At 39.0% G+C, this 25,946-nt stretch overlaps 4 protein-coding genes across 4 annotated transcripts in view; all 4 read right to left on the reverse strand.

The window, feature by feature from the left end:
- Window positions 1–445, reverse strand: part of HOXB3 (homeobox B3) — a 58,111-nt gene extending 57,666 nt beyond the window's left edge. Inside the window, exon 1 of the mRNA XM_024203745.2 lies at window positions 128–445. The gene's annotated coding sequence lies outside the window, so the exon portion shown is untranslated. The remainder of the gene's footprint in view (window positions 1–127) is intronic.
- Window positions 446–2,488: 2,043 nt separating this feature from the next.
- HOXB7 (homeobox B7) lies at window positions 2,489–6,832 on the reverse strand. Its single transcript, XM_024203754.1, has 2 exons — window positions 6,355–6,832; window positions 2,489–3,405 (listed from the first exon to the last, which is right to left on the reverse strand). The coding sequence occupies exons 1-2, from the start codon at window positions 6,752–6,754 to the stop codon at window positions 3,152–3,154; spliced, it is 654 nt and encodes a 217-aa protein (XP_024059522.1). The 5' UTR covers window positions 6,755–6,832; the 3' UTR covers window positions 2,489–3,151.
- A 2,227-nt stretch (window positions 6,833–9,059) lies between these two features.
- On the reverse strand, window positions 9,060–10,597 carry HOXB8 (homeobox B8). The gene is made up of 2 exons (XM_024203736.1): window positions 9,936–10,597; window positions 9,060–9,367 (listed from the first exon to the last, which is right to left on the reverse strand). The coding sequence occupies exons 1-2, from the start codon at window positions 10,354–10,356 to the stop codon at window positions 9,060–9,062; spliced, it is 729 nt and encodes a 242-aa protein (XP_024059504.1). The 5' UTR covers window positions 10,357–10,597.
- Window positions 10,598–18,534: 7,937 nt separating this feature from the next.
- Window positions 18,535–22,346, reverse strand: HOXB9 (homeobox B9). The gene is made up of 2 exons (XM_024203732.2): window positions 21,839–22,346; window positions 18,535–18,816 (listed from the first exon to the last, which is right to left on the reverse strand). Exons 1-2 carry the CDS (start codon window positions 22,344–22,346, stop codon window positions 18,581–18,583), a joined length of 744 nt encoding a protein of 247 aa, XP_024059500.1. The 3' UTR covers window positions 18,535–18,580.
- Between the last annotated feature and the right edge of the window lie 3,600 nt (window positions 22,347–25,946).

Consider the following 25,946-nt stretch of genomic DNA (forward strand, 5'->3'; position numbering starts at 1 on the left):
TCTCTGTTATTCTTTCTTTCTTTCTTTTTGGGGGAGGGGGAGGGAGAGAGGGAGTTTTATAATTGCATTTTCTCAAAGCAAAAAGAAAAAAAAATCAAATGAAGAGAAACATATATTATTCCCTTACCTTTTGAAGTCCATTTCTGCGGTATAAGTTTTTTTAAAGAGCAAATAGCGTTTGTTTATCTTTTAGCTGACAAATATTGTCCCAACCTGATAGCCGTCGATTGTCTCTCTGACTTGGGATAGCTTCTTGCATTGCTGTCATTTGCATAGAAAATGGAGTAACTTCCCTCTTTGAAAAATATCAGCCTCCACTCGGCAGAGAATCTCCACTTCCCCTCCATTACTACTGAGATTCCAAAATCAGCAGGCAAATTAACACAGGAATTAAAAACAAAAATCTTTTAACTCTCTCTCGCTCTCTTTTGGGGGGTGAGAGTGTGTGTGTCTGTGTTTACCCCCTCCACCACCTCCTCCCCCTTTTAGCCCTATCGAGTTTATACACGAAAGTAAAAAAATCTAAAGAAGCAAGAGCCCTATAGAGGACACTGATCCGACCCAAGGTACAGCGGCCAAAAGAATGGTGCAATATAACCACATGGGAAATCATAAAAAGTTCATGTTCACGGTTAGCAGTCCACATGACCGGCTCTGGCCAATCCCAGAACCCAGCCACTCATAAAGTTCTATCACAAAGTTGTAAATTTTCATAAAACAACAAGGAATTTATTGCATTTCTTCATGACTGCTTTAACAGCAGTCTTTTTCTTAGCCGCCATCTTTTATTTTTTAAACAAAAATAAAAGAATATGCAAAGATCTTTTTTTTTTTCCTGGTGGGGGTTTTAATGGCGGTGTCTGAATCACACCTTATATATAAGGCTAAAAAAAGATTTTTAAAGGATAAGGGATGTTAAAACAGTGGGTTTTATTTTAACATTATTTAGCTGTGTAATTATGAATCCTTCTGCTAAAATAGAAGATTAGCCATTGCGGGCGTGGGAGAATTTAGAAATAGATCAAGATAAATATATTGAAAGAGAAATGCTGGCTGTTTCTATAGCATAATCTAAACCTATGTATTTATGTTTCACTACGTAGTTAGGATCAAACACCCCACACACTCAGAACATTAATTGGCAACCCTGACACTAGGTAATTTTTGTGTGTGAAAATCACCAGCGGGCTGTAAGGTTTGATACTACGCTGATAAGATGTGCTTCAATAGAGTGAGCAGAATAAAGATTTTTTTTTTAAATCCTTAATTCAGAGATGCCAGGCACTGCAGAAGTACATGTCACAGGGACAATAGATCTGGCCCAATGCAGCAAAACACGTTTCACGAGCAATAGGAATTTTCTGGAACTCAGTTTTCGCTCTGGAAAGAGTGCGTATGAAAACAAATGACAATGGGGGAATTTGATAAGGAAAATTTTAGTTTTCACCTTCTTTTATTCTCTGATCTAGTGGGATTTCTGTGTAAATGCCATAATATATGATACATATAATAAGTGGCCTACCATCATGATTTTTTTTTTAGTAATGGGCTACGTTATTTTATCTAAAAGCTTTTATATTCTTATTTCGGCATCCCACGCTTCTCTATCAATAAGTGTGTACTGGGGTAAAATGAAAGAAAGATATTTTATTAAATGTTTCAGCTTCCGTGATGAGATGAGAAAGAAAGAAAGAAAGAAAGAAAGAAAGAAAGAAAGAAGCCATTTAACAGCTACACCTAATTCCACGCGGTCTGCTTTATTGGTATTCCTGTTACGCACACATTTCTAGAACTACGTACATCTCCCACTTGAAGAATACGGTCGTTTATTGCGCACACTGGAAATGTTAAAAAGAGATAGAGAGAGAGTTGCTCACAAGTGCTTAAAATTAGTTACCATTGTTTTGCATTGTTGATTTTCCTGAGTTTAATTGGTTTAATTTATTTTATGTGTGCTTTGATGTTAAACATTATTTGATGCTAATGAAATAGTTACAGTCCACAATAAAGCAATCGAAAGTGTGGGGGACAACAAACCCCAAACCATCGCAGAATATCTTGTGTCCTTGGGAAAGGGTCAGATTAGTCACACGTATCTATATATAATATATAGATAGTTTTTTTATTGTTTCTTGCTTCTCTGCTTTTACCTTTCCCATCTTTTTCCCAGTAGACTAATCTGTGCAGATATTTGGAGGAAGGGAAAAGAGTGAAATCTGCAAATCCATATTCTTGGCAATTGTTTTTTATACCCGACTATGAGTTTTATTTCGCTAAATGTTTTAAAGCATTAACAGCTGTAGAAATGTCATTAAAATGTTAAATACGACTGTTATGCTGAAAATTATCGGGCACGAATAAGATGACGTATCAGGGGAAATTAAAAGGGATATTTTCTTTATATCCTGAAATAAACAACTGAATTATAATAATGCAAACACATAAGAAAAGTGCAATGAACTGAACACCGTTTTAGACTATTGGTGGGTGTTTTTATTATTATTATTTTGAAGAATAATAATCACAAACCAGGAAAAAGAAACGCGCCGCTATTAAATAATCTTCTACCTTGATATACACCGCTTTACTCAGCACAATATTAATTCATTTTTTTTTCTAATGACTTGAACAAGGAAGTGGTCCAGGTAAAAATATACACAGACAAAACAGCATCGCAACCAGAAAAGAACCACAGAGGTTACAACAGAACAAGCGGTAATGATAATTCATATTATGTACAGAGTACTATATACGCTATGTATAATTTCCCCTCATACTTTCAGATCACATTTTCTAATTAAAGGTGCTAACACGACCACATTACTTCATACCAAAAAAGTACACAAGGAAATACAAACAGGGAGATTTACAAATACTTGTACTATAGGAAGACCCACATAGAAAAATGTATCTATCTGACTCTAAAGCCACATTTAATAGGTAGATATTATTATCCATTCTATTGTACAAAAAAAAGACTGTAATATAGGTAGTATTTTTTTCAGTATCAGGAAACAGAATGCATCATTCTTAGGGTTGTTTTTATGTTGATTTCATTTATTTTTTTATATATAGTCCCTTATGTTTAGGTTTCACGTTTCCTGGATTATCTTTCTGGACTAAAGTCCCCTTCATCCAAACCCCATCCCTTTCATTCTTCTTCATCATCTTCAGCGTCTGGTTTTTCCTGGCTATTTGAACCGGTGCATGCCGTTTTGTTTTCTTTTTTCCACTTCATGCGTCTGTTCTGGAACCAGATTTTGATCTGCCTCTCTGTCAGGCACAAAGCATGAGCGATTTCGATGCGTCTTCTTCTGGTCAAATAGCGGTTATAGTGGAATTCTTTCTCCAGTTCCAGGGTTTGGTACCTGGTGTAGGTCTGACGTCCCCTTTTTCTGTCAGTCCCTGTGAAACAATAAATTAGAATCAAATGAACTCTGGGTGGTTGTTCGGTTGCTTTTTTTGTTTTTTGTTCAAACATATTCTAGACATTGTCCATAATAGCATAGCTATTTAATCCACCAACGGCAGATCCCCAGTTGTTTCCTTAATAGAGCACTGACAATTTTACCTCGGCTTAGAATCTGATCCTTTTATTTTGGAAGAATATCTCATTCTAACAGAACACACACACACATATCACATATTGAATTATTTTTTTATCGGGGGAAGGGGGGAGGTGTTCCCTATTTTCAGATTGCGTTTGTGCGGGAGAGAACTTCAGCAAGTTTGCTGCCACATTCATATGAAAGCATGTTTTTATTTTTTTTTTAACCTAGGACATTTCCCATTAACAAGGGAATAAATAAATTAATAAATACATTCCCTAACTAGATAGAAGCATCTGCTAAATATACCATTTCAATTATTTGTCCTCTGTTAAAGCTGTCATCATTAAGCCCTGTTTGTAAACTGCGCAATGGTCTTAATTATTTAACGGAATATTTTCTGTATTACATTGCTCTGGTCTACTGGAAAGGCGCAGTCAGTGGTTGACATGGATAATGTTACTTCCTCAGATGAAAGTGGGGTATTTTTTTTTTAAATCTGTCAGAAAGATGGGGCTGCATAACCAGAAGGTTTTGAAGAGGAATATTTTTATCTACATGGGAACAGGCTGACACAAAGACTCGGCAGTCATCCGGCATTACCCGCAACTATTTAGTTGTCTGTGAAAGGGGACTGGAATGAAACCAGAGCACATTTTCGTGCCATTTGTTGGAATTCAATTGGAAATAATTATGCAGCAACATGATGTTTGTGGTTTCTATTTTTTCTATTCAGTTGATACCCAGGATGGCCAGTACAAGCCCTCAACATCCATCCAAAACATTCCAGTGGATTCTTTTTTTTTTTAAGGAAGAAAAGATGGTTATTAAAGAAAGGAAAAGGAAAATGGCCAGGCTAGCTGTAAAAGAGCTAGCAAGGAAGTAAAAGCTGCAGTTCTGTGGAATGTGGGTTGTAAAATCCGTTGAGGGAAGAGCCATAAACTGTTGTTGAATGGGAATGGCTATACTATCTTTTCATCGCTGATGAAATTCCACAAACCCAATTACACAGTGGGCAAAGGTGGGGGGGGGGGGATCTCTAGGAGCAGGTAGTGTTTTAGTTTTAGGCACTGCAAACCACAAAATATGCATCTTGGAGGGCTTGTCTTCGCAGGAATCCAGCATATTCGCACTACTCCAAAATCCTCCCTAGTCTTGTTGTTATCCAGTGGCACACGTTAGAAAGAAGGAGTGGGGGATCCTTAAATCGAAAGGCAGAGATGAAGTGTTCACAACCAGAAATATTTGGTCTTTGATACATCAACTGTAAAAGTGAATGGATTATGGAGCAGGTAATGGAAAATACTGACCACAAATAAGTGTAGGGTAACACAAGCGCCTACATTGGGCTTCCTTCAATTGGCACATACATTGGGCAGGAGTTTGTTCTCCCCTAAAGTTTCCTACCAACATACGTTCAGACTATCTGGCTTAAAGTTAACTCATTAGTCAGGAGGCTATCAAGTTGCAATCTGGCAAATCATAGGAAAACCAGAGTTTAAGAGTAGCAGCGAAATGAGCTCACATGTTCCACACTGCTTTCAATGGGGCAGCAATTTTTTTTAAACCTCAATTTAGAGTAAAAATGAGATATTCATATTTCAATTTGCTAGGTAGTGATCTGAGAAAGACCAGATAAGAATTAGAAGTGATTTCGTCCAACAACAAAAGAGAGACAGGCCAGCGTTTTCACGCCTTATAACCCGTGCATTTCTTAATGCTTGAAATGAATTCAGTGTATTGGGAAACTAAGGCTATGTCAGAACACTATCTCTTGTAATGAATAAGGATATTTATTAAATGTTAATTGACACTAATATGCTGAGAGGAAGCGTGTTGGTGAATGAAAGATACGTATGCCAGCCGGGATGGGTGCATTAGACAGATTTGTATTTTAAATACATATGCTAAGTAGGCATCTTCGCTTAATGAGACCCTGTCCCTCTCCCCTTATCTTGTGGTGAGGAAACAGAATCCAGAGCTCCACGGCCCGTGTTTGTTCATCACTCTGACAGCATCATGTGGGTCTAACAACTTTTGGAAGCTGGTCCAGGCACTTTGTCTAATAAACCCAATGCAGTTCCATTACCGCAGATCAGCACCTTACCCAGAGCTTCTCCAACAGGCAAAGGAAAAGCACAAACACGCCGACCTTGATTAACCAGGGATCCTAGCCGCTGCGTTATTGACACGAGACCCGCATTTATTTATTTGTTTCTTTATTTATTCCCCTTCCGAAATTTCACAAGTTTGAAAGCAGGGATTATGTGTTGCCGTTTCTATTAGACTCATGGTCACATCCAGGGCTTAATTGCGCTGTCTGGGACGTTATGCTAAGACTCTGGCAATTTTAAACAAGCAAGCAAATAAATAAATAAATCAAAAAAAAAAAAATAACAAACCTGCGAGCCGCCTCTACAGAGTTGATTTAAGAACAAGCCAACAAAAACATTGTTTTTTTAAACAGAGTTAAGTATGGGGACAAGAAGCTACTGGCTATGATTTTGCAGCCCTGCCTTTCCTCACTAAGACAAACTGCCTCTTGCATCGCATACACGCAGCACCAGCAGCTGTAATAAATATTTAAAGCTAAAAGGATGGCTTTATGGGGGGGGGGGTCTCTCTCTCCCTCTCTCTCTCTCTCGAAGGCAGAGCGAAAGAGCGCTTCATTTTCGGCGAAACGTCATAAAAGGAGTTGGGGACAATTCCCCCCTCCCCTTCCCCCCACCCTTTCCCGCACGCCATAAAATAATTTACATTTTTTCCCCCCCTAAGGCGTCTTCCTTTAAGGAGGCTTCTGACTTACCTGTACTCCTCATCCAGGGATAGATCCGGAAGTTGCTTTCGCTTTGCAAGTCTGAGTCCCTCTGATCCGTTTTGCTGCACGTCTGCTTGGAGGCATCTCCCGGGCACATCATCGAGAGGTTTTGCTCAAACGGAGAACAGTGCATGTTGAAAGAACTGGTTTCCAGGCCGTAGCTGGTGGAATACATGCTAGAGGTTTGGGGGTGCACGCTGCCCGCGTTGGCGTACAGCCCAGGCATGGAAGCAGCGAAAGAGGCGCTGGAACCAGATCCATACCCCGTTCGTTGGGTATTGGAGGCAAAAGCGCAAGAAGTTTGCTCAGGAAAGACGCCGGATGGGAAAACTGAACTTGCGGCTTGATATTTAGAAAATAAAGCATTCGCATAATACAATGAACTCATAATTTGGCCGGGTGATTTGTAGGCCGGGACGTTTTAGTGTCGGTTTTACGAGGTACCGTGATATATTACGGAATTAGAGTCCAGATTTACACCAAAAAGGACCCCCTTTTTCCTCCCTGCCCATGTGACTCCGGGGCACGTGATTTTGCCCGCTCCAATCAGCAGCCAGCTTCCCCACTGGCTCCTGGTAATGTGGAAAAAAAAATTGGAGTACTATTGGATTTATAAAATATGATAAATAATGTATGTGATATAAACCCTCCAAGATCTATGCGAGAATGGGGTGGAATTGAGCCGGAGTCGATAAGCAACCTGTAATCAGTTTTCAACTGAGACGAAGAAAGAGGAGGGGTGGGGGGGAAGGGTAGAAAAACGTTGGTTATAAAACAGCATCTCTCTCTCCCTCTCTCTCTTTGCTGGGAGAAATAAATGAACGGAGTTCTATTTATTCCTTTATTGATTCTGTCTAAAATTCCTTCCTTCGCCCCATAAGCTCTCCACGGTCTTTGTCATAGTTTTTCGGGAGGCTGTACACCCTTCCCCCCACCCCTTATCTGTAGCCCTGAAAAGACAAATGCCTCATTGATACCCCCTACTTTAGGGTTTTTGTGGGGAAAAAAATGCTATTCAGCTGTATATTTAATTCATTCTCGTGCCACAGGCGTTGAGCTGCGCATTGAGCTGGCATTGGCTTTCCTGGTTGCGAAAAATAAAGACTATACAGATCCCTTGTTTAGCTTGTCAGCGGTTCTAGGGCAGCCAATTACAGCTATAAGTAAAGCGTTACCAGCTGTCTGCTTAGCTTTCTGCTGGGGAAGCAGGGAGATCTTCCAAAAAGTAACCTGTCTCTCTCTCTCTCCCCTTCTCATTTTTAAATCAAAGCCTTACTGGCAAATGAGAAGATGATGATTCATCTGCATCTCAGATTTTCGCTGTTCCGCCTTCCCAAGGTTATGTTGAAAGGGAAAACAAACCTCACGTACATACACTTCAGTAGTTCCAGGGTGGAAGATATCAGGCAAAGCAGGGAGGGTTAGCATGTCAGCCACTCAATTGCACAACTGACAATTCTGCAAACCGATGGAGGGGGGGGGGAGTGATTCATTTCTGAGTGATTGGGATTCATCTCGGGGAAACCGGGAGTAAGCAATGAAAGAAAAATTTACCTTGAGGAAGGATTTCCACACAGCCACCTAATCTGTCAACATATATGAACTGTTAAAAAACAACAACAAAACAATCCGTTGCCCCCCCTCCCCGCACCCCGAAAGACGAAAAACCCTACGAGCATACTTCAGTCACTGCCTCCTCCAGTCTTAACAGCAACCTAAACTCTTCAGTCTCGCTAAAGGCTAAACACTCCTTGGGTTTCAAGGGCTGCAAGTCTGACACAATTGACTTTTATTTCCTTTCTATCAAAGTAGTCCTGGAGGAAATGAAGCAGGGTAAATGAATGATGTCACGGGATTCTCGCTTGTAAACTTTATTGTAACTTTCTTCCGCCGCTTCCAGGTTTAGACAATAGAACAAAGTGATGAAAGAACAACAAAATATATCATTAGTTCCCCCATAAAGTAATTCACGTATACAGTATACATTCTTTTTCACAGTAAACCTAAGGATCACTTTACAACTTGCTCCACTGTGCGCATGCTAACTAAAGGAGAGAGAGAGAGGAGGGAAAAAAGGCTTTTGGAAGAGACACAAAACTGTAAAAAAAAAAAAAAATACCCAAACCAAAACCCAAGAACAGAAGCAAGGAACGTGACAAAAGAATCAACATAAAAGAGAGGGAGAGAGCGAGAGAGTAGGAAGAGATAACTACAGCATAAATAGGCAGTTTCATGTTGTCGGGATGTCTGTTTCAATAGCTACCTCCAGTACATACAGTGAACCACAACAGAAAGGAGGAGGATTCAAAAGTGCACAATATAATTTCACATAAACTCCTATAGCATTGAAAGCAGAGTTAACCAACCCCCCAATAAAGAAGAGAGAGAGAGAGAGAGAGAGAGAAAATTCACAGTCATGTTTTACATAAGCTATTGCGATACACTACCACTAGTTAATAACTGGCGAAAGGCTAGAAAGACCTCCGGATCTCTTTTGCATACTGTTCATTGTACCAAAGGACAATCAGGAAAAGTGGGTGCTTAGAGCTATATTGTTTTACAGCAATAAAAGGTTTTTTCTTCTTCTCTTTTCTATGCATTGTTCCCTCCCCCCCCCTTACATTAGCTGCCATTAATGTAAGAGTCAGGATCCCATCAGACCCTTAGTGCTTGCCTCTCAGTTCTTAAAAATCTTATTTCTTGTCCCCCTTCTGTCCGTCCCCTTCCTCGTCCACCTCCTGGGCTCTTTCCATTTTCTGTTTTTCCAGTTCTTCCTGCTCGCATTTGCTGCTGGGAAACTTGTCTTTGTTGTTTTCCTTTTTCCATTTCATCCTTCTGTTCTGGAACCAGATTTTGACCTGCCTTTCTGTCAGTCCCAGGGCGTGCGACACCTCGATCCTCCGCTTGCGGGTCAGGTAGGGATTAAAGAGAAATTCCTTCTCCAGCTCCAGGGTTTGGTAACGGCTGTAGGTCTGCCGCCCCCTTCTGCGTCCAGCGGCTGCTGGGGGGTGGCAAAGGATGGGGGAGAAGAGAAGGAGGTTGAAAGATACATAAACCAGGCTCCGGAATAGAAAGCGAAGGGGGGGGGGAGGAGAGAGGAGACAGAAGCAAAGGCAGGAAACAAACACAGAGACAGACCCGACTCTTCTATAATATTACAAAGGGGGGGGGGGGGGGGGGACTCTCAAGGAAAGCGTGTGGGGGTGGAAAAATCACAAAATGGGTTCACTAAAAAAAAAAAATCTCTCCCCACTCCTTTGTAGTCAAAGCACAGTGTATAGCTAGAGCCCGGGCGAAGACCAAAAACAAAACAAAACACAAAAAAAACACCCTCAAATGAAGGCGCTTTCAGGCTATAAAAGTGCAATAAACTTTAGGGGAAGCGCCCCACATTGAAAGCCCAGCTCTCCACAAGGAGAAGAAAAGGTCTCCTTCAGGGTAATTAAACTATAAAGCAATTTACAAGTGCAAAAGTTTACCCCCATAAAGCAGTAAAAAGTAACTGTGGAAAGGGGATACTTTATGGGTTCAGGAAATGCCTCCTCTCTGCCCTTTCTATTTCGCCTCACCTTGCGGTCGCATCCAAGGGAAAAGCTGTGTAGGAGAAGGACTCTGTTCTGAATTCTCCGCCTCTTCCCCCAGGCCGCTGGAAGCTAGCTTGCAATCCGTGTACTGCACCAGGTCCGATTCCTGTGCACCGAACAGGCTTTGTCTTTGCAATGGGTCGTATCCATAGAAGTTGCTTGGGTCCCCATGGCACGCTACAGCGCAGGGATTCTGTTGGTAAGGGGAGCTGGAGAGAGAGGATGCTCCGTGGTAAAACTCCTGAATTTGGGTCGGATGCTGGAAGGTACCACCAGTGCTGGGTCCATACACAACTGTGGGTCTACCTCCAAGATCCTGAGCAAAGCCACAGTCATAGTAGTTGGGGCGCAGAGAGTCCCCGGTTTTGTATTTGGAGAACAGTGAGTTGACAAAATAAGAGCTCATTTTAATTTTTTTTTAAACCACGGGAATCTATTAGCGCAGAAAGAGCTAAGATGCTAAGCAACAACAGTTTGTGGTTTCCAGGAATATAAAAGGAGGATATAATCAAAACTCTAAGCCTGCATGATATTGAATTCTTGCTTCCCCCCCCCCTAAAAAAATCGCCACTTATAGAGTTCTCGCTTTACATTTCCAAGAAGAGATGCCAGTTCATAAACAGTTTTCAGTGATTTACTTCGGCGCAAATGAGTTGTTTCATATTTTGCAGTGTCTTTTCATGATCATTTGCATCTATTACCAAAACCTCATCCCATTGGCTTCTCCTTACTCCACACGGACTGTGCACTGCATGATTGTGAAAAGAAGAGTGTGAGAGAATAAAGAAGGAAAAGCCAGAGAGGGAGAGAGGGAGGGAGAGAGAGAGAGAGGGAGAGAGAGAGAGAGAGAGAGAGAGAGAGGGAGAGGTGGGGTGAATATACGGATTAAATATGTTTAACTACCTACATTAATGAGATATCTCTCGCCTCACAACAAATCAAATACCTAGACCACCCAAAAGATTGATTTTTGGGGAGTGTTGGAAAATCAAAGAGAGGCGCGCTCAGTCGTTAATTTCAAAATTTTAACGAGGCAGTTTTAGCCTTTTTAAATGTCAGGGTCGCTTTGGAAAACTGTAAAAGAACACGATTTAATTGCTACCAGTTTTAAAAGGTCCTATAAATGTAATTGGTATTTTAATACAAGTTATCAAATCATACAGCTTCTTATCCTAAACATATTTTAAAACAAACGAGGTAGTCATATTTAACATTTTAATGATCAATTTCCTTATTATTGATAAAGGTTTAACTATCACATGAAGGGAATTGCATTTGTAATAGCCCCAAAAAAGGCTGTAAACTGTTTAACAAACTATAAAACGCAATAAAGCCAGGGATGTTGTTGTTGTTTATACCGCACTACATAAAAGCTGTTAGGGTTTTACGAGTTCCTTCCTCTACTGCTATAAAACAGAGGTTTCGATTGGAACCTTTCGCATTATTGCAAGATGTTGGGGTGTCAATATTGAATTAAAATGATTATAGTTTTTCATATATAACATTGACTTTTTGTGGTTCCCCCCTCCCCATCCCATCTCCCCCTCCCTCCCTCCCACGGTAGAGGATTTGTTAAAGATGTGGCTGGGCATGATGGCAAACTAAAGAATTGTTTCGCTTATCACATCCAAAACAGAACCTTTATGGACATTAACTGATGCATGGTCCCCCATCTCCACCCCCCCCCACCAACTTAAACTTTTATTTTTTTTTAACATGGTGCTTACGGAAGCTGGGAAGAAGAGGGGGTGGGATTGGGGGGGGGGATGAAATAGAAAGACTTTCTATTTTATTGACATTTGGTAACAACCGAGCAAAGTTACCTCTAACATGCCAACACTGCAGTTTTCCACAATATAAACACACAGGGGGTAGATTTTGAAATTCATTTATCGCAGTCAGCAAATATTGCTGAAACATATTTCAGATAATAACTACACAAAACCCTCCCAACTTAAACGCTTCCCAGTGTCCCTAACACCCTCTCTCCTGACATCCCCCATATACTTCCAGCTATATTTTTCAATCTTTCAACCTTCAGTAGGACGTAAAGAGACACTACTGTATCTTTCTTTCCGCCCTGCCTACATGTAAATTGCTTTCCGTTCCATCCAACTACCTTATACTTACACACAAAAGGTGAATGAAACATTATTTCGTGCCCATCCTCAAACTGGGGGACAATTTTCAATCATCTGCTTCCAAAACGCTAATAAGAAAAAGTTAAAATGTTCCAGCTAGAAGTCACTCTTTCTATTGTTTTGCGTAAAAACCTACATTTAAAACTGACAGTAGAAACATTTTACGAAAGAAAGAAAGAAAGAAAGTTAGGATCAGAGAATAAAAGTTGTAAACCATCCTTAGTATTTCTTTTCCTCTATTTTGCAAAGGGATAATTTTATCCTATTCCAAAATCCTTTTCAAGTAATGATTGTTGTTGGAGTGTTTGCAGAAGCATAAATACGATTTTTTTCTCCCCTAAAAGACAAGTTAAGATTTTATTTTTCTAGACAATTTTACTGTCGATTGAGTATAGTTTGTTTTCATCGTTGAAGATAGATAGATAGGTAGATAGATAGATAGATAGATAGATAGATCACCTGAGTAAACAGCAAAACATCTCAGGGTTTTGTGTGTGTGTGTTTTATTAGAAAAATTAGGATGATTATTGTCAGCAACAAACAAACAAACAAAAATCCCAAATAAAAGACAAAAGTATTTTCAGAAAGGAACTTAAGTTCTTGTATGTCTGTATATATTTATATAAAATAAAACATATTATATACTCAGCTGTTGGTATAGATAGAGACAGAGAAGGAGACACTTCAGTTGTTCTTGGAAGTTAACATTTTATCAAATGCAGTAGAATTTTATAGTCATCATGTGGTACTAACTCATCAATGCATCAGAAATCAATGGCTGACCTTAAATCATTCATATACTGTACTGGTGATTCCTGGTGAAAGGAAAATGTTTCTATTATAAGAAAAAACAAGAGAGAGAGAAGATAATTTATAAATACCCAGTAGAGGAAAGATTTATTAGGAAATAACAGAGAGAGAAAAAGCATACTACGGAAAACATAACTTTTCATTATTTTGCATTTTATTGAGTGTATAAAATGGACTTCTATTAATTTTACAGGTATTTCTATTTAAATATGTATTGGGGTTTTTAGCATATTTAAATACAATTTAGAGCTATTTAAATTTTGGATTTGTAAGCAACATATTAAATTCTGCATGGAAAATTATTGCTTTAGGTAATGTATCCTTTTACTTTTGTTATATTCCGTTCCAGAAAATTCTATATGAAAAGTCATAAATTTGTTGTATCTGTGAAAAGAAGTATTTATCCAGAAAATGTTTTGATACAAAAGTTTAAAAGAAATCTTATATTAAAATTGTATTTTTGTGTTTCCTTGTTTTGCTTCTTCCTTAGCTATATGTGTGAGACTATATTTTAACCATTATTGCTTCGTAATTTGGAGGGGGGAAAGATCAGAATGAAAATGAATTTACAGATACAAAACTTTATATCGTTGTTGTTGCTGGACCAGTGGAATCTTTCTAAGTATTTCAGCACGGTAAAATTTCTATTTTTTATTAACTTTATACAGAGGTTAGGCTCCTTTCTTATATTTTCTTAAATATCTATGGGCATCAGTTGAGCAAGCAATCAGCAATGTAATCGAACCGTTGGGCAAAAATACAAAAATACCGTGGTTCAATACCCATAAAACATGTGTTATGGATAAATAATTTAATGTCTATGACTGTAAACAATTTTAAATAAACAAATGAGAAAGTACACTGTAGAAGCATTTTTAAAAGGAAAAAACACGCCCCCTCCGCCCAATCTTTGATTCATTCTTTTTCATTTCAGAAAATGTAAATCTTAGATTTTAGCATAATTAAAATATTGTCATCTAACAAACCGAACTAACCGCGTAGAAGACAAAATAGCTGTTTTTCAGATGAACGTTTAAAATAGATGCGTGTTTCGTCCTAAATCCTCCTAGCAACCAGATTCCCAGAGTTACCTTCTTTTAAATCTCATATAATTTACACACGCAGGGAAAAAATAGATGTAGCCTATAAAATCGGCAAAATAGCTATAATTAACCCTATATTTTATCTCTCAGGATTATTCATACTCTTCTGCAATACCCAGTTTGTTGTTTCTAATGAAATCAAGGTGTTATTAAATAGCCGTAATGCTAAGGCACTGGCTCGCCTGTGATTTTTAACATGGAGCAACAGCGCCATCTAGCGACCATCCGAATTAAAAATCCCCCTAGCCACACAAACAGATGAATCCAATAAAAATAGACTAGGGGAAAGGTGGAGGGATGGGGCGGGGGGGGGGGAGGGGGAGAGAAAACTTATTTGTTGGGGGAGGGGTGAAGCATGGAAATCAGGAAACGGTTCATGAAATTTTGCGGATAGATGGTTATAAAAAAGTAAAAGCAAGCCCCAGAGTTTTCTGCAAAGTATCCCTACCATCCAGTCGTTTTAGTAGCAATAAAGTAGGGGAAATGATTTTGCTTCTGAAAACCTCTATTGTTTCAAATTCCGAGACTAAACAATTGGGCATTCTCCTCTGGAGGAGGAAGGCTAGGGCTGTAAACAGATAAAGAGCTTCCCAAGCCCAGACGTCTCGCCAGAACTTCTGTGTATATATGTGTGTGTGTATGTGTGTTGTTGTTGTTGTGAGTTTATGGCTCGGGATTCTGGCAGCCTGGAATTGCTAAGAAAGAAAGAACAAAGGGAAGCATCCAGAGTGCTGGATTTTCACGGCATCTGCAAGAAAAGAATAAAGAAGAATAAATTAACATACTCCCTTCCCCCCACCTCCACCCCTTAAAAAAAAACAACCCTTAAACAAAAACTTTGTATGTGATTGAGGCTGAAAAAAGAGTATTTACGTGTTGGGTTTCCCCACATCCCCAAGTCGTTGTAGTAATTTAGGAGCTCCTGAAAGTTTTCTTGCACTGTTTGCTTTACAGCCGTTTAGTTCTTTAACCTTCAGAAATTTATACCCTGTAAAGTTTTATAGCGGTCATATTCTTTTATTGCAGAGCACTGCACGTATTTTTTTTTATGACAAGTTACTTCCCTTCCTCTCTTTCTCCAGTAAGCTCCAAAAATCTTTTAACTTCTTTTGTTTTCTTTGGGCTACCCCATAGAAAGAGGATTTTTTCCTCCAGCTTTTTAAAGCAAAATGTTGCCTTTTAGAGCACTCTTTCTTTATGCTAACAAAATTAGGGGAAAGAGAATCTTGGCTGTATTTCTCATTGTTTCCTGCTGATCTGAACTTTAGGGTCTAATTTTTTGTTTGTTTGTTTGTTTTACTTTCCAGGCACATATGTTTCGGCATGAGACATAAAGTGTAAAACGACTTCTAAATCGGGAATTACTTATCAAGTCCTGGGGAATAGGAATCCTATGTTATATATTCTGATCATTCCTACCAAAGGTGGGAATATTTTATTTCGTTTGCAAAGATTTTTTTTAACTCTCCACTCACCTTACGGCCATTGTAGCCTATCTGGATTTAAAATAACGGTGCATCTAACCCAAGAAGGGAGGTCTCAGAAATACTTTACAAAATTGATTTAGAAACGGAGTAGGTTAAAGTGGAAGCCAGGAAACACTTAATACCCTGGAAATGAATTCATTTCATTTCTTCCATGGACACTTTTTTTCCCAACAAAGGCAAAAAATTGATCTTTATAATACACTTAACGAGCCACTGTAGAACTCAGGGAAACACACTGAAAATATTTCTGAAATTTTAGCTGAAGCAGTATAACACAATGAGATATAGGTATTGTTGTTCTAAAATCGATTTTTATTCTGGAGCATTAAACATCTGTGGAAAATACATTTGGGCTTGTGCAACAGAAAACAGGTTTTCCAACAATTTGTTCTTTAAAAAAAACAAATCCTCTACTAAAACGAAGTAACATTTTTTACCATATTTAAAAAGCTTATTTCATGGTTGCCTTAAAGATATCCGCTCATTACCACAATGCTAAGGAAAGTGAAAAGGGATGTTATATCCTAGAGTCCAGTAGGTTGAACAAGTGAATTAAGTTATGGGTAGTATTTGATCGTTTGTTTGTTTTTAAATAGTAAGTGTTTAGATAAGCCTGTTTCGGATCAGTTTGGAGCCATATGTCAGATTTAGGCAGTATATTCAGTTCGTTAAAACTAGACTTCAGATTCATTTGTCATTCATTAAATGAAGAGAGAGAGAGAGAAAACAAAATATAAAATACAGAACCCCAAACTTTAACAGGCCCAATCGTTGCTTTTCATTTCAGATGATTTTGAAAGTAAACCCATATTGAGAATAATGATCCTTTCCTCCTTTTTTCAGTTCAAAATGGGGGGAAATCCTGGTTTTTGGAATTTCTTTTGGGAAGGCAAATTTCCATACAACGTGAAGTTAGGTTAGATTTAACCCACTGTCGCTCCCCAGCAGTTAAAGTTGGGAAGTTTTACGTGAGAAAGTCTAGGCTTAAAAAGCGTTTGAAGATTGGGCTTAAACATTTTCAGATCTGGTTTCTAGTCGACTGAAAGATTTTTTTTTAATGGGGGAAAACTAAACTTGTGTAAATTGCAGTGTACAGAAAAGCACCGCCATTGCCTCTGATCTTCGGATAATCTGAAAAGCAGGCGCACTCTCCGAAAATGAAGATATCACTCTGGAATCTCTACAGAGCAATCGCTTATCAGCAGATTAAAAGTAGTATAAAAATCTTCCCCTAAAAGTACAAGCAGTTTTCTTGGCTATGAAATTAGATTTGTATTGTTTTGCTCACACATCACCAGAAATATATTTCTTTTGCTTTCTTTTACTTTTTTTTCTCTATTAAAACTTGCCACCATACACTCTGTTATTCCTAGAAAGACTTTTGGTAGCTCGGTATACAAATGTGCACACGGGAAAAAAAAGATAGGTTTATTTTGATATTCGTCATCATTCTTTGAAAAGTAACAGTTTAAGATCTCAACGTATACTCAAAAAGCCACACTGGAAACATAAAACAAGAGACAACGTTCACAGAAACACAATCACAGACACATTTTACAATACCCACCATATAGTCAACTTGTACTAAAGTTACTCCCCCACCTCCCTATCTCCCCCCCTCTCCTCTCCCACCCTTATCCCCTCCCCTCTCCCCCCCCAAAAAAGTTAAATCTTACAGAGAGATAAGGGAATCACAGTCCTGGTTGGACTGGTATAGAGAAACTTCCAGGAGATCTTTCAGATGAGAATTCAATTCCTTCCAGCATGAAATGAGACCTCTTTTGTAAACAATTAGGATACATATTTGTTACATTAAATGCAACTCCCCCCCCCAAAAAAAGGCAACCACAAGACAATCACAATTCTTTTATGTCACACAACCAGTAACAGTGTTCTTTTTCGTGTTAAAATGCAACAGCACGTATTATAATGTAATGTAAACACGGTATAAATGTAAAACTCATTTCTACCAGATCAGAAGGAAATATTCAAGTATAAACTTCTCATCTGAAATATCCGGGGAAAGCAATGTACAACCAACAGCCTTGGCACTTTACCTCTGAAACAATCTAATTCTTTAGGAAAATTCATTTCACAATAAATTATAAATACTCTAACACTAAGAACACAAGTTTACCTTCTCTTATAGATCTACTTAGGTAGGTTTTTTTTGTTTTTTGTTTGTTTTTAACTAGAAAAATGTCATTTTTCCTCCTCTAAAAGTTAGGAATAAGTTGGAAGGGGGTTCTTTTTTGTTTTTGTTTTTTCTTTTTATTTGTTTGTGGGGTTTTTTGTTTTGTTTTTGTTTGTTTGTTTATTTTTTTTATTTTATTTTATTTTTATTTTTTTTGCTAAACAATTAACACTCTTGTTCTGATAGACTTTTCAAATGATCCCATATAAAACTACCAGGTTGGGAGGATTATTTCTAAGATTATACTAAATTATCTGGTCAACGTCACTGATCCACCACAGAGCGATTAAAACAATAAAAAATAAAAAAATAAACACAGAGGCGCAGTGGGATATTTGACTGTCATTAATCCGAATACACTGCTATAAAGTTGGTGAATTGAAAATGGTTTGTTGTATGCAATTAAACTCAAATCTTAAGAATGTGTCTGTCGTCTAGTAAATGGTCTGGTTTCTTTGCCACTTCAATATATGTATGTGGGTGTGTGGTGGGGATCAGTTAAGAGACACAATCATTCTCCTTAACGTGGTTACAGAAAGACAATGGGATGTGTCGTGGGCATGGACTATGTTTATTTGTGACAAGGTGGTGGTTGTTATCGGATTTTTTGTTTGTCTTTCATTTAAAAAATAGAGGCATCATATCCTGATGGCAACACAGCCTATGGACCTCCTATGTCTACACTGTATGAAAACAAAAAAACAAGGAATAAAAACAAAACCCAGCATATGTCCTAAATCAGGATTTGCACCTTCACATAAGAAAAAAATTACAAACTTCCGGCTTGCGAAGGTGGAACCAACCCCCCCCCCCTCCATGTTTTATAGTTCGGAAGCTATCACCCATAAATATAGAGTAAGCTGCGAGACAGAGCATGGCATTTGCCTTCTGTATCTTATTCTTTGCCCTGTTCCTTGTTCATTTTCTTCATTTTCATCCTTCGGTTCTGAAACCAGATTTTGACTTGTCTTTCACTCAGGTTGAGGAGTCTGGCCACTTCGTGTCTACGGTCCCTGGTGAGGTACATATTGAACAAAAACTCCTTCTCTAGCTCCAGGGTCTGGTATTTGGTGTAAGGGCATCTTTTTTTCCTGGAGGAGCGGGCATGGAGCCAGTTGGCCGCTGGGTTGGCTGAAAGACAAGCAGCAAGATCAATACTCTGTATCCTGTTCGTTTCTCAGAATGGTCTTAATCAATAATACCATCAAATATATATATATGAATAAATGTCCACTGAGTTATGAGTTACCGGGAAAAGGCTACGTGAAAAGCATATATGTTCACAAAAGTATATCCACACACCTGTGCGTATGGTTGATGTATAGGACCCCGATCCTGGAAACAATTACGCACGTGCTTAACTTGACCACCTGGAGTGGCCCCATTGTTTTCCAAGGTAGTACAATTAAGCACGCGCTAAAGTGTTTGCAGGATCGGGACCTATACGTGTATAGATGCATGTATGTGTACATGTGCATAAATCCACACACACGTGTGTCTGTAGCTGGACAGAGAGTAATTTATGCATCTATAGGCATATTTTGCAGATATGTGTGTACACATATGACTATATCCATTCCTATCTGCATTGTACTTAAGAAAATATATAGATTACTTCTGAATAAGGCATCAATAAATCATGCCTATTTTTTGCTAAGTGCCAAGCAATAGTCCTAATACAATAAACATCACTTCGGTGGGCTCTGGTCAATGTTCTCCAGAAATACAATTGCATTTGCTGTTGTATTATAAATGTAAGTAATGCAATAGAAAAGAGCAAAGTTCCATACGCATAATCCCCCTCCCCGCTTAACATGGCATTGGAAATAAGAACATTTTATAAACACTTTCCAATAATTTCATCTAATCCAGGTGGAGACAAAAAGACTTTGAAACAAAGATCAGAAATAAAGTATGAACACTAGCTTTAGGTGCCAAAGGTATGCTGGTGAATTTGTCACCAAGAAGGTGTGCTGAAATATTTTTGGGGGGAGAAATGCTTTGCACACTTCTACTAATTACACGTAAACATTAAACTGACTGACCGCTAGTTAACTTGGGGGAATAAAATGAAAAGATTATGACCAGATCACATTCTTCTGTTTTACTTCCTTTGCCTCTTCTGAAATTATAGATAAAGCCATAAACCTTAGCATAAATTAAATGGAGCATTATATTAAAAAACAACAACACCCCAACAGAATGTTTCCTCTACGTAAAAGGAAATGTATTGAATATTTTAAAAATAATCCTGTTAATCTTCCAGTGTAAGTACTGCATCTTACAAATTTGCACGGCTATTTCCTTAATGTAATTGACTTGATCTAATATGCAGAATTAAATATTAAAGAGGAAGAAAGCTGTTAATAATTGATACCGTTAGTCCCGCTACCCTATCTTTTAATGGCAACGAAGAGGCTCTTCTTCATAAAAGATCTTCTTGGAATAAACATGACATTTTATACAGGAAAAGAGGTTTGATCTAGTGACTCTATACAATCCTTTAACCAGGAAAGCCAATGAGAAATGATTTTTGGGGCAGGTCGTTCTTTTAAAATCCAACAACCAAATGAAAATCTTGTGGCGGCACTAGCTTCCTTATTATGTAATATTTTCAAAAAAGCGAAACAGCCAGTGGGAGTGGTGGGAATGCCCTCTGAAAAACAGCTCCCTCTTCCAGTCCAGTTACAGATTTTTTTTGCTGGCATTCTATCAACCTCCGCCAAAATCAAACTGTTCTTTGAAACAAAATTTGCGCCTTAACCACGAACCGTAGAAACCACAGAGTAGCCTATTAGCGTGGATACCTGCACCTTCATAACGCTGTCCTGGACAAGATTTGTATTTAGTCCGTTTCAGGGACATTGAGCACCGAGCCTGGCTCTGTAATTCTCCCAAATCATTCACCTCACTCGCAGTTTGTTCTGGATCTCTGCCCAGTACAATAGAATAGGACTTTCTTTTTGTGCACGGGGTAAGTTAAATGATAGACATAACGCCACCACTGCACACCGGGAAAATGTATAGTTTTATTTGTAATCACGTAGTTGCAATTGCAAAATCGGTTACACGTTGCAAAAAAAATTAATAATAACGATCATTTAAGAGGGGGGAGAAATCAATGTGTAATTACACATGCTAAACGTGCTGGAGAGATATTCCTTCGGCGAATATTGGTCCTGGATACACTATGAATTGGGCTGTCAAGTTCGTTTTAAAAACGTGTGCATTCCATACAAAATATGGATAACGGTGCTGAATCTTGACTGGGTTCACCCTCCTCTTTCTAGACTGAGAAGAGCCCTGTTTTACCTTTCAGGTACAATAAAGGAGCAGGAGCTAGCGAGAAGCTAACACGCGTGATATTTTGTATCTAAAGCTGTGTGTGTGTATTCATATATATGGATATGCATGTATTATAAATGCAAGCGTTTGCTCCACTTTTCAGAAAACGATTCACGAAAGAGGCACATGATTAGGTTTAACAGTTCACCAATCTGCTACAGTACAAATAAAGACCTAATTAAGTTCAGACCCCCTTTCCTGTTTGGAAGCGTGGTTCTGAAGTATTCAGACCCCACCGTTACATTTCATAAACAAACAAAAAAGAGGCAACGTGACAGATGAAACAACGAGGCAGACCGTCAACTTCGGATCTCTCAAGGTAAATAAGAGCAGCTAGCATGAAATAGACATTGTTGCTGTTTACTTCTCCACGTGAACTCTTCCACCTTTTTCTTTTCTCACCCCCTCCCTCGGCTTTATTCCACTTTTCAGCCTCCATTCCCTTTCCTCCCAATATTTACGTTTCCCCCCCCCCCCAAACATCACCCTTTGCTAGGAAAGCGACGGTTTTGGAGCTTTGAATAAGTCAGGAAAGAATGCATGCCAGCAAAGAGGAAGGTTTGACTAAGCTTTTTGCATTTGCTCTGGGCTCTACACTGCTTAAGGAGATTTAATCAAAGCAATGCCATTCTCTTCCCCACCACCACCACCACCTCTTTCCACCACCACCCTCTCCTGTCCTTTAGGCTGGCACCAGTAATCTGAGCGTTTTCTTTCAGACATGATTTTTAACTTTGCTTTGCATTGTCCCGTTTTATTGCACCGCCTCAGCCTTTATACTGTTTACTTCCTCACTTTTATAACTTACTTTGATCTGGCCTGTCTTTGTCCTCGCTTCCTTCACAAACTTTATTGTCCTCGAAGCTGGGCCTTTGATTGGAAACGATCGCTTCCCTTCCAGCAGAAGTTTCTAAATTGTACTCCTGTGCTCCTGGTTTATGGACTTCCCCGGGGTGCCCCAGCAGAGGCTCTGATTTAACTGATCCCTGCCCGGGTATGTTCTCTGTTCTGGGCACTGGATCCAGCCAGCTTCGTAGATACCTGCTATCAGAAGGGACGCTTTGATGTTGAATATATGGATGATAGACCGAAGGAAGGGTACCAGAAGAATGTGGATTCAAAGGAGTCCAGGAGGCGCTGAAAACTGGAGGTTTTGGCTGGAAACTACAAGAGGGGAATTCTAGATGATCATTATGTCCAGCTTGCCTGGAACTTGTATATTGCCCAGTTGAAAATTTAGCTGAAGGCGAATCTTCACTGTCATGACTTATAATAGAGTCGACATAATAATTGCTAAGAGTCCCAGAAATGGACATTCTCAGACATCATACAAAGCACGGTTCAATGAAGGGAAAAAAATAATATATATAAATATATATATATAGGACAGATCTAGATTTGTACTCTACCCCCTTCTCCAACTTCCTAGCCAACAAAGTACAGTTGGGTTGCTGTGTTGTGAGCTCCTAGCAAAATGATTGGTCAAACTTTTTTCGTGCGCCTGATAAAGCGTCAGTAGAGGCGTAAATCAATCGCAGGCGAGGGGGCTGAACAGCGCTGTCATTCGCCCTTGCATTCCATATCAAGGATGGATTGTTTTATGTTTATGCAATGTTGCAAAACGTCAGTAGTTTAGAAAGCCACGAAACATACAGTGTGGGGCTAATACGCCTTCGTACATTTGCTTCTGAAACATAAAGGGGGGAAAAGCACAACTCGCGGATCTCTCTGGCTTTAATAACCGCCGTGTGGCGGGGAAGAGAGAGAGGGGGAAGCAATTCTTTGCCATTCAATTACCCATGTGCAATTGTAACAAGCCGGAGAATCTGTACAATTCGGCCCAAAAGTTAGTTATTAGCGAGAGAGATTCATGCGAAGGGAAGGGGCTGGTTATAAAGCACTAACCCTTCTGGAATGGGTCAAAAATTGGATTCTTAACACAGGAAACTAACCGGAGTATATTTGAAATTTCAAATGTCATTGTCATGTATCTGACATCATAACTTTGTCGGGCGGACCATAATACCTCCATTGTCTATGGCTGGGTTTGTCTAAAATGGAAAAAATCAGAGTGCATGTCTCTGTACTTCACCAGTGTAAGCCCAGGATTGCGTTGCTAGGGCTGAAATGGTCGCATACACCGCTTGAAACTAGAAGCCTGCCTTTAACTTTACAAGGCTAGTAAAATACAGTGTGGCACGGATCCTGCTTTGTTACAGAACGCGTTATACTTGTGACGGTTAAATAGTTTAATAACACTTACATTAGCTTTCTTTGATTTTTATAGCCTCGAATTTATTGCCTGTGGAAAAGAAAGGGGGGGGGGAGAAGGAGTCTTTCACATTTTAGGCTGCAGCTTATGGCTCGCCACCCTACCCCACTCCCACAGTCACATATATGAAAAAATATCCCACTTGTATGTAAACATGATTTTTTTAAATGGGGTGGATTTCTTTTTGCTAATAGCTCAGGAAATGAGTAACAGGCTTTAACGAGATACAGCTACTAACGAGTCTGGAGCGCAGAGGAAACAGCGTCCGTCCAGCCAAATTATGTGAGATGCATTCTTTCCAAGAGGGTTACACTAAGATTTTAAATGTCGGTCAAATTCTACTGTGACTTTGTGCTAAATTATCCCCGGACTTCATCTGAGCTACAGTCTGGCTGGATTTGCCTCCTTGTATCTCGCTAGAGTTCTTCTCCTAACACAGAATTATTTTTAAAGTTAATAGAATATAACTTGCTAATATTACCCATTAAGAATATTTTCTAAATTGGCTCTGATGTATATTTGATATGTCTTTAGGAGCGGACTAATAATCAGATATTGGGTATTAAGTGACCATCTTCAAATTAAGAGAAAACAAAACAAATCTTTCTCCTCTCTCTCTCTCTCTTACTATATTGATAGAGATATAGCTATAGATGTGCGTGAAATATCTCTAAGACAAAGGCATTTTACTAGTGGAAAATGTTAAAGGCACTTAAAAACCAACCTCCAAGCCTTTACATTTCCCCTTAATTCCTACAAAATGTGTCTTATGCAAGCAAGTCAGCTACAGAATGTGTAGAATGACATATGTCTAAATCTCCTGGATGTGTCTTCTTCTAGATGAGTTCTTGTTAGTAAATAGGCGCTTCTCTAAAATACATCGGGCTGGTGGGTGTGTAAGGATAGTAAATATTCAATCCTGTATTTCATATTTTTAATCACATCAATACATACATCTGGCAATAACAACAAAAGCGCAATTTCTTTCACGGTTTGCAGACCCTTTTATAACATTTTCATATCTACCGGTCTGGGATCTTGAAATAGTGCCGTGAATACATTTACACAGGTGAGGAGTCCCACTGGTTCGGATTCTGCCCTCACTTACAGCAGGGTAAATCCAAAGTAACTCTATTTCCAATTGGATATAAATCGATGGAAGAACAGAATTCTGATCCACTGAGTTCCATGGGGCTACTCATCTAATCATAGTTATTCTCTTGGGTAAGTGTGCGGGACCGACTCCTTCAGGAACAATCCCCTGTGTGTACCAGTAACAAAAAGGGTTTGTGTGAAACGCCTTGGGTAATCCTTGCGTTTTCTAACTTTTTTTTAAACTTCCCTAAGAGTGGAAGAGGCTCCGACATGAAAATACCCCCATGTTATTAAAAGTGAAATACGAGCTTGCTGCGTATTTTGTCATCTTTCTCAGCTTTATTGCCTTCCAGGAATGATTTCCAAAACTCAATCTCTCTCATAACGGATTCGGAGGAACTCTCCAAATGTTATGATAGCTTGAAAAGGAGTGGACAGATTTAAGTGCATTGTGGCGCTCAAACTTGGTTGGCTGGTGGGAGTGTGTTTATGATATAAATGATGGATAAACAGCCACGGCGGTGGTGGTGGTGGTGGTGATGGTGAATAAGTGTGTATGGAACTATTGAACATTAATTGAAGCCAAACACCTGTTCTGGGTTTGCAAGATAAATTGGGCATGTCTTACCTGTAATAAATATATTCTTGGAAAAATCCTAGTGCACCTCCTATAAATAATTATGACGCATGTCAGCTGCTGAGTAGATACTTTTCTGTAGTATATAAATTAAAACCCAAAAGACTGCAAGAGTGTAACTCTGAAACAGAATCCAAAGGGCTTGCGATCCCTAGTGAATGGAAACCACACAAGGAGATCTGCAGAATTAATCTATTTTGGCTACTTTGGAGGTTTCTGTTTGTCCAGTGGTTTATTTTTAATTTACACCACCATATTTCATCTTCTTGTATCCTTTTTTGGGGGCAGGAGGGTTGGAGGATGGTCTGAGGTCTTCTTCACAGCTATATTTTAATACCAGATCTATCTGTTGTGAGGATGCACTTTTATGTGTGTACTGTTTTGTTTGGTGTACATTTTAGAGAATTGAATAATAATAACGACATACACCAGAAACAGCATGAAAAGTTAAGTGCTTTGCAAATAACTTGGAACAGGAAAAGCAAAAGAGAAATTGACCTCATTCGAGATTCTCAATGTAAATTGCATTGGTGCAACTTTGGTATATTTGCACAGATGACGTACAAGTTCTGCTTGATTTATGTACTAGTTGGATTCATTTTAGAGCTGTGCATTTATGAACTGGATACAGGAAGCGGAACTGGGAACAGTTATTTCCCAGAAATCTAGAAGAGCAACTTTTGTTTTGTTTTGTTTTGTTTTCAGCATCCCTGCCAAACTTTCCAAATCCTTTTGGCTGTGAGGAAAAATGCTAAATATTTTGTTCTTGAACTGGAAAGCCAAAGCTTTTTGAACCCAGATGCTATTTATAAATAATATTTATTGTTTGCGGGAGGGGAAGAAATAATTTCTAAATAGCTCTTCCCATTGAAATACACATTTGCCAAATTTCACCCTGAACAATCAGCTACT

The sequence above is a fragment of the Terrapene carolina genome, unplaced genomic scaffold (assembly GCF_002925995.2).
Source record: "Terrapene carolina triunguis isolate 2854851 unplaced genomic scaffold, T_m_triunguis-2.0 Scaffold193, whole genome shotgun sequence".
Lineage (NCBI taxonomy): Eukaryota > Metazoa > Chordata > Testudines > Emydidae > Terrapene > Terrapene triunguis.

Bases quoted from the DNA above. Each gene is read 5' to 3' on its own strand.
- HOXB7 (XM_024203754.1), bottom strand. From the start codon at position 6,754: ATGAGTTCATTGTATTATGCGAATGCTTTATTTTCTAAATATCAAGCC. The intron at 3,406-6,354 runs GTAAGTCAGAAG...ATTGTTTCACAG, and splicing joins TCCCTGGATGAGGAGTACAG to GGACTGACAGAAAAAGGGGA.
- HOXB9 (XM_024203732.2), bottom strand. From the start codon at position 22,346: ATGTCCATTTCTGGGACTCTTAGCAATTATTATGTCGACTCTATTATA. The intron at 18,817-21,838 runs GTAAGTTATAAA...CTTGTCTTTCAG, and splicing joins CAAAGACAGGCCAGATCAAA to CCAACCCAGCGGCCAACTGG.
- HOXB8 (XM_024203736.1), bottom strand. From the start codon at position 10,356: ATGAGCTCTTATTTTGTCAACTCACTGTTCTCCAAATACAAAACCGGG. The intron at 9,368-9,935 runs GTGAGGCGAAAT...GCCACCCCCCAG, and splicing joins CCCTTGGATGCGACCGCAAG to CAGCCGCTGGACGCAGAAGG.